General features: G+C 33.3%; 1 protein-coding gene across 1 annotated transcript in view; it reads left to right on the plus strand.

Moving 5' to 3' along the window:
- The window catches only part of LOC106475164 (guanine nucleotide-binding protein G(s) subunit alpha), a 9620-nt gene extending 6032 nt beyond the window's left edge, over window positions 1-3588 (plus strand). The window contains exon 4 of the mRNA XM_013935860.2: window positions 445-3588. Within this exon, the coding sequence (XP_013791314.1) occupies window positions 445-591 (147 nt within the window). The 3' untranslated portion in view covers window positions 592-3588. The remainder of the gene's footprint in view (window positions 1-444) is intronic.
- The last annotated feature ends 4946 nt before the right edge of the window (window positions 3589-8534 follow it).

An 8534-nucleotide genomic window follows, 5' to 3' on the forward strand; every position in this document is an offset into this window, starting at 1 on the left:
CATGATTCTTAAAACCCTTCTATATAAAAAAAGAAAACAATATTCTTAAAACACTTCTATATAAAAAACGAGAACATGATTCTTAAAGCACTTTTATATAAAAAACAAAAACATGATTCTTAAAACACTTCTATATAAAAAAAACATGATTCTTAAAACACCTTTATATAAAAAACAAAAACATGATTCTTAAAACACATCTATATAATAAATTTAAAAATCAAATTGTACTAAGTTTAAGTGTAAACTGAATTTCATAGATTCCTTAAGTTATCTAAACTGTTGCAATCCAAGTAGATGTTAATATGAAGCAACAAAAAAAAATTGAATATTATTACTGTTTTACATTAAATATTAAATGAAAAATGTGTTGCAATTAAAAAGAAATATTAATGGACTCTAACTGTGAGTAAGCAACTCAGGAACTATTTACTTCATTTCCAGCGGATCAGTACAGCCAGTGGTGACGGAAAGCATTACTGCTACCCACATTTCACCTGTGCTGTGGACACGGAGAACATCAGACGTGTCTTTAACGACTGTAGGGATATCATTCAGAGGATGCATCTTCGCCAGTATGAGCTCTTGTGATGGTTACTAGCTATCTGTAGTACAGGGGCAAGTGTGGATGCTGCTGGACTCTCATCATGTGACATCACCCACTGGCTCAATCTCCCAGTTTTGATACCAGTATGTTACCTGTATTTTTGTGGTTGTATCAGGGCTGGGGGCAGGAACCTCAAGTCCTGTCCCAGCCCCCATTTTTTCTCCCTCCGTCTCTTTGTTTCCTTTTTTGGCAGCATCCAAACTTTAGGCTCGCATGACCTTGGGGCTTAGGTCACATTACTTTGAATGACAAAAAAATGGACTCAGAACGCACAGAAGGATTGTGAAGCCTGTACTTCTAGCTTTGGTAACCAGGTCGTATACCTGCTAGACCCGCACAGTCATGGAAAGCAGCTTGGTTGTTATTGGCTGCCCTGAGGAAGACAGTTCACTCCATAAAGGGTGTGGTTTGCTGATGCCAGGTGGGTCGGCAGCTAGTTGTTGTCAGATATATGTGTAACATCTTGTCCTCTTGTATTTTCTTGTTGTTTTATAACATTAAGTTAATGACTCTAGTCTTATTCAAGGAAACCAGAGAGCAAAGTCTGGGAACTGTGTAGCAAAATCTCTTTCTGGGATATCCAAGAAAACCAGAAGGAAATGTGTAGTAACCCATTCTTTTTTCTTCTGGAATATCGAAGGAAAGCACTGTTTAGGGAATGATGAATTAGCTCTCTGTTCTCTTGGAGTGCTTATCGTGCTGTAAATTTTCTGATCCTGTACGCACTAGACTCTTTGTCCCTGTGTTTGTGATCTTTGTTTAAAGTTTTAGGTAGCACATCTGCATCTGATCTAATCAGTAGAAACACATATAACATGTTTTGTTTTTCTTTAATTTTTCTTTTTTTTTATGTAATCTATTAATAAGACTTAAAACCATAACTGGAATTGTAATAAGAGTTTTAAGAAAAGTTTAAACAGTTGCATCACTTAGACTTATTTAATTTCCTTCAGCATGTACGTGTATACTTCATTGTTAACCTGAGATTATAGTACTTATGTAAAGTCAGTGTGTGTATAGTGAACAGATTGGAACTAACGTTTGAAGACTAACAACATAATGACAAGGGTGTTGTTTCATTGGATAGCTAGGTAGTTTAGATACTGTAGAGCCTAATGCTCTCGTTTTCACTTGTAGTCAAAAAGATTTCAGGTTTGTAATGAGCTCTTGGCCAGGTCACTATGTGGTTTGAAGAAACAGTCCCTAATGAAAATTACTAAAACTGAAACTGATTCTATTATACACTTAAATTAACTTCATTATCAAAAATCATTTAAACTAAAACACAGGTTAGGAATGGAGAAATGAGATACTGTAATTTTAAACATTTACATATTAATCATGAAGGAAACAAAGAGGTGTTGAGCTTTCTAACATTGTATTGAGAGGAAAATAATAATTTTAAACATAAATTAGTCTTACCTTTTGTTAATTCTATGGTATAAACATACCACAAGAGTGGCATAAATTAACATCATGGGGTAAAATATGATTCAGCAAGTTAGTGTTAACAAGTTAGGACTAATATATCATAACTGTAGATGACAACATATAATGAGGGTAGGGTTGGTGCTGTGGATAAGTTTTTTGTTTTTCCCTATCTCCTTAGTAATTGTGGTTGGACGTACGGAAGTGGGCCAGACATAGTTATAATTGATTATTCTGGTTTTGTTAGTATCATTAGCCAGTACCGATGTGAAAGAAAATCAGTAGTACACATAGTACCCTGAAGTCAGTTATGCTAATTTTGAATTTGTTGTTCTAATTATACAAGTTTGGGTAGAATGTGGTTTCGACAAGTCTGTGAATAGACTTGTCAGAACATTATCTTTTTTTAACGATACAGATTTCTGTGTAATGTCATTCATTGCCTATATCTGTTGAATTTGGATGTTCAAGCTTTTTGCTCTTCCACTTTGAGTTAGGAATTCAAAATATTTTGGTTACAAATGTTATGGGCCTGTATCTCTAAGCCACACTCGAAATACATAAGACTGCGTCAGTTGTAATGGTGTTTAACAAAACATTATGACTTCTGATGGTACTTGCTTCAGAATTGCATTATAATTTTGATAATGAACAAAATAAACACCAAATATTAAACTTTTATTTTTCATTTACATTTCTGGAATGTAAACTTTACATCTACTGAATACTTTTGTTAGGTCTGCATACTTTACACCTACTGAATACTTTAATTAGGTCTGCATACTTTACATCTACTGAATACTTTTATTAGGTCTGCATACTTTACATCTACTGAATACTTTTATTAGGTCTGCATACTTTACACTACTGAATACTTTTATTAGGTCTGCATACTTTACACCTACTGAATACTTTTATTAGGTCTGCATACTTTACATCTACTGAATACTTTTATTAGGTCTGCATACTTTACATCTACTGAATACTTTTATTAGGTCTGCATACTTTACATCTGTTTGTGCTTCAGGCAAAAGGTTTGCTGTTATGATTTTATCTTTGCAGTTTTTATTTTTTGAATGTATGGTTGCTATACTTTCCATAAATTATCAGAAAATGGTGATGGTCAGGTTACATTGATGTTCCGATTACTTTTCATTCCGTAAACTACCGGAAGACTGAAGGTCTGGTTTACCTTCCATAAACTACCAGAAGTCACTGAAATTCTGGTTACTTCACCTTTTGCAAATTACTAGAAGGCACTGAAGTCTGGTTACTTTATCTTCCATGAACTAACAGAAAATGCTGATGATCTGGTTACTGTACATTCTATAAACTACAAGAACTCACTGATGAGCTGGTTACTGTATATTCTATAAACTACAAGAACACATTGATGATCTGGTTACTGTACATTATATAAACTACAAGAACACACTGATGATCTGGTTACTGTACCTTCTATAAACTACAAGAACTCACTGATGATCTGGTTACTGTACATTCTATAAACTACAAGAACACACTGATGATCTGGTTACTGTACATTCTATAAACTACAAGAACAACACTGATGATCTGGTTACTGTACATTATGCGAACTACTAAACTATCAGAGGAAGTTTTGTTATTGGTTTGTACGACTAGACAGAATTGCTTGTATTCTACTGATATATCATACTAAGATGTTCAAATTAACATTGTAAAGGAGAAACACTAAATCATGAAACCACATTTTATCCAACAGTTAATTCAATGACTGGGGGAATTCTCACTTTTTATTTTTATCCCATAAAAATAATGATATTAAAATAATACAATTAATTGTTTTCTACTTAAAACTTCAGATTGGATATTTAATAATAGCTATGTTTTCATACTAAAAATGGTAACTACGTAATATTTTGTATCATCTTCCTCATGATTCTTCAATATCAGTATCAAGCAGAATTAAATTTAGAGCACAAAATAGAGTATAGGCATGGATTTGATCTGAGTAAACATTACGTAGATTGTTCTGTATAGTAAACATTTTTCACCATAACTCGTCAAAGTTGAACTTATTTTGTTTTATCACTTTGTTTAGTTTATATAGATATGAAAGAAAAATTGACCGTTATGGTTTAAGCACGTAATTAGTGGTTATCCTTTTAGTAAACAATTATATAACTTTAACCTATTTTATATGTCCAGTTCTAAATAGATCTGAATGTGTGCTTATTTGAATATTATTTGTGTATACATTTGTTTTACAAGTGAGTCGATACTTTTTTTTACTTTTCTTGCTTAGAGTATTTAAGAATTAAACTTTTAGTGTTAGATGTGTTTAGCAAACAGTTAGTTACACGTGTTATCTGCCATTAAGGTGTCAGTCATGCACTACACTCTTTTACGTAATAAACAAAACAAAATAATCTTGGATTTTGAAACTGTACTTTTTTTTTTAATTGATATGTTGATGAAGTAGATTCATTGTTGGCGTAAAAGGATGGATGGTGATAGCATTACCTCTGTAATGAGTGTTTGAAATCTACTACAGTAAATTTGTTAACTTTATACAGTGGCAATTATTTTTTTGTTGTAGTCACAAACTAATCTTTAACGAATGCTTCAAGTAATATTGAAGGACAATAGATCTATATCAAGTAAATGCAGACATTTCCGTCTGTCTGTATATGTATGTGTGTATATAGATAGAGAAAAACTTAAAGCCTGTTATAACAGTGGTGACATTGGTTAAACTTTTTTATTGTTATCAGAGACATGAACATTTACTAAACAATATGAATTTTCTTTATAGTCCAAAAGTACAAATAAGATGATGTTGAGTTCTACTTTATCTGTTGTGTTCTAATATTTGGAGGAAGGTAATTTATAAGAATTATTAATTTCTAAAGCCTAGAGGTTTTGGTGTGAAAAGCACAATTTTAACCTGTTATTCTTTGGGAACTTCAGTATCTCGTTAAGATCAGGCTTTTATATTATCATACCTAATTAGTTATATATTTTTAGGAAGAGAAAACATTTAGGTCGATAAAGTGCCAGTTTTATCTGGTGAATTTATCTTTGTTTGATGCAAGAAAGCCAAAATATTTAATGTGCTGGTTGGTTATTTAAACTTTGATATTGTAGAAGCCAAAGTTGTGTATACAACTATACATCTTAAGTAGTACAAAGATGTTTATTAAATGTAATAACTAGTCTGTAGTCCAACCACATTTCCAACTACATTCTTGACAATGATTAAATTTGTTCAGTTCTTGTTTTAGAGTTGGTATTAAAAAGTGTGGAATTATTTTCCATGTTAGAAAAAAAAAAAAAAAGAAAGACAGATACATATTTATAGAAAGAAATCATGTAAGATTCCTACAGAAATAGAGAGATAAAAAAAGATGCTTTTTAGGTGGGAGTTCCTCTGATAAATCTTTATATGCAGCAGCTCTGTGGTAAAGACAGCTTGTTTTGTAGTGGCAAGGTAAAAGCCTGGTGGTGTATCCAGCCAATGTGTACTGTAGGTCTGGAAAGATGAGTTTGTTTTGTTCTTTCAATGTTAAGATTATACTTGTTTTGATATTTCACTTCTCCACCTGGTGACAATGTTGTAGAAGCTTGGTCTGACACACTGTGGAAAGTGTACAGTGTACATACGTACCCATGTGCTTATCAAATACATAAGGAATGTCCCACTTGTGTGTTGTGTGTTTTGTTCCAAGTTTTATACATTACTTACATTTTAGTCCCAGGTAGGAACATAGTTACAATTATCAACCTTATGAAAAATCTGGGAGCCTAACAGAATTCATGAAAACTTTTGTGAATCCACTGCAGTGACTAATATGTTTTCATTAAAATGATAAAGAATTGACATAGAAATATTCTGAGTTTTCAACTTTTAGGGTATACTTATTTGAGATGTAATTTGTAAAACCTCATTAAATCAACTTTAGTGTTTAAAATTATTATCTAAAGTACATATTTCTATAATCATACATTCCAGTTAAAGTTTTAATTTCTTTATGATATCAGTCAGTTTCCTTAACAACAAAGTTCACCTTCGTTACATCAGATACAAAGACAAGAATCTGATTCCAATGTACTGTCCTGCTTAGGACCACTAATTAGTTGTAGACTGTAATAATTGAAAAAAAATTAATATTTTCAAAACTTGTGATGTAGATAAGTTCTAATTGTCAGGTATTTTAGTATTATAGTGGAAACATGAACACTAACCAAACAGACACAAGAAGTAATCATAATTAATTAAAGAGTGGATAATTCATGATGCTAGGAAAACACGTAGATTCAAGAAGACAAAACCATATAACCCGAGTACGTCGGAAAGGTGGACGTTTCTTCATCCCAGTTTAACCCTCATTGATAAAAGATCCACCTATTGAAAGTGGATAATTCATGATGCTAGGAAAACACGTAGATTCAAGAAGACAAAACCATATAACCCGAGTACGTCAGAAAGGTGGACGTTTCTTCATCATCCCAGTTTAACCCTCATTGATAAAAGATCCACCTATTGAAAGCGCTCGTGTTATAGTGTTTTATATTTTTGTCAAAGTTTTCTTTTGGGGTGTAGGCTGAATATTGTGAAACTTTCAGTGGTAGCAGAGATCCAGGAAAGTTTTCAAGCAAAATACATATGTAGGAAGAGGTTATAATGGAAATCTTTTACACTAAGAGAAGGAAATATCAGTGAAAGGATTTTCTCTCGCCTTGACAGTCAACCAGTCTATACATTCATTCCGAGGAATTCCAATATTCCCTGAAGTCCAGATGAAGCAAACTGAACAGCTATGGTGACACAAGTGAATATGGTATTCCCAAGTTAGAAGGACAGCAAGGAGAACCAAAGGTATGAAAAGAGCCCAGTGAGTCATGCAGAAAGAAAACTGAAGAGCTGCTCTTGGAGTAAATCCACTTCAGAGCAAAAAACAAGAGCCAAGAGTTCTGCAATATGAATATCAACATAGTTAGGAATGTGAAAGTGTTTGGTATTTCCAAGAGTACGAACGTAATAGGCACAAGCAGTCCTTCTAGAAGTGGAGTCGTGAAAACCATCAGTATAAATAGTTAAAGTTCACTGGAAAGTTTATAAGAATTGGAAGCAAAACTGTATTATTCTGGAAGCAAAGTGAGAATGAAATCAATTAATACATTATCAAGCAGTGAAGAGATTGGAAGTGACTTACTGTAGTAGGTGCAACACTTCTAGTGGTATCTAAATTAATGGAGTTCTGAAAGTTGACGCACACATACACATAGGTGCCAGATCTGTGTGTGCTTGAACACCCCAAAATATATTGATAAAATTGCTGCTGTGCATCCTGAATCTGTGCGAAAAATACACCCAGCATCTTCAAGCATTTGGAAAAATTGGTGTTGATGGACACATATGATAACTATTGGAATCAGCCCACAACCCCCAATAATACTGATGGCTTTGGGCAAAATGTACTCTATGCTTGTTGTAATAAGCTTTTATTATGTGATTGTTTGTGTTTAGTTCCTTTTTCTTGGTTGCATACGTCATGCAATGGGCTTCCTGGACTAACTACTCAGACTTATAGAATAGACCTCGTCGAGAATTTGGATATCCCTCTTAGAAACCATAAGAGTGGAGAGAAATAGCATCGCAAATCATCTGTTAAGACATCTCTTCCACTCCTTTTTTCCACCAAAGTGATGTGTCCTCAGTGGACCTTTCTGCTGCTGTCCTAAACCCAGTAATTGTTTTGCTTCATTCTGAAAACCTCCAAATTCAGAGTCTGGAAACTCACTAGGAATTAACATAATTAGGTACAGGCCTTGGGGCTAGTCAGAGAAGTTAAGAGCCCTGAATTAAAGAGGGTGCCCTGTATTTTACAGATATCTAAGTGTAACGTCAAACAATTATTGATAAAAGTAAAAAATCAAAATTAGGGAAGAAGAAAATTAAGGCTGTGCTCACGTCTTGAAAAATTGCTGTCGAGATCTACCTGATCGTAAAGAAGGCTTAACGTAACTTGAACGTTAAGGTTTAGCCAGACAGTTCGGGACTTTCACTAAAATATTAATACGTCTTCTGTCCTTTAGTAAATTGTCAAAAACTATCGACCTTTCCCATTGTTCACTGAAGCCTAGCTGTCTGATGGTCTGTGACCTATGAACCAAAATATGGTTTCTCACAAAGCATTTCTTATTAAGATCTTGTGCTCATCCCTTTAACACTTTTGGAACTTTCTAAAAAAAAATTTCAATGCCAAATCCAAAAAAATCAATCTCGATAACAAAGTCCTGGTTGAGAAATGTTATTACAAATTTATATACAGCTTTCTCCGAGTTTTTGGCCAGAGTATAAATTACATTAATACGAATCTGTCAAGAGTCATAACCTGAAGTTTTAAAAATAAAGCTAGCGTGAAAAATCACATATTTACATCAACACCTACATGTTTTTAAAAGTTTCGTGCGAACATAAAAACCTACTATTCTTCTATTGGCTTTATCTAGC

Source organism: Limulus polyphemus, unplaced genomic scaffold (genome assembly GCF_000517525.1).
Source record: "Limulus polyphemus unplaced genomic scaffold, Limulus_polyphemus-2.1.2 Scaffold8166, whole genome shotgun sequence".
NCBI lineage: Eukaryota > Metazoa > Arthropoda > Merostomata > Xiphosura > Limulidae > Limulus > Limulus polyphemus.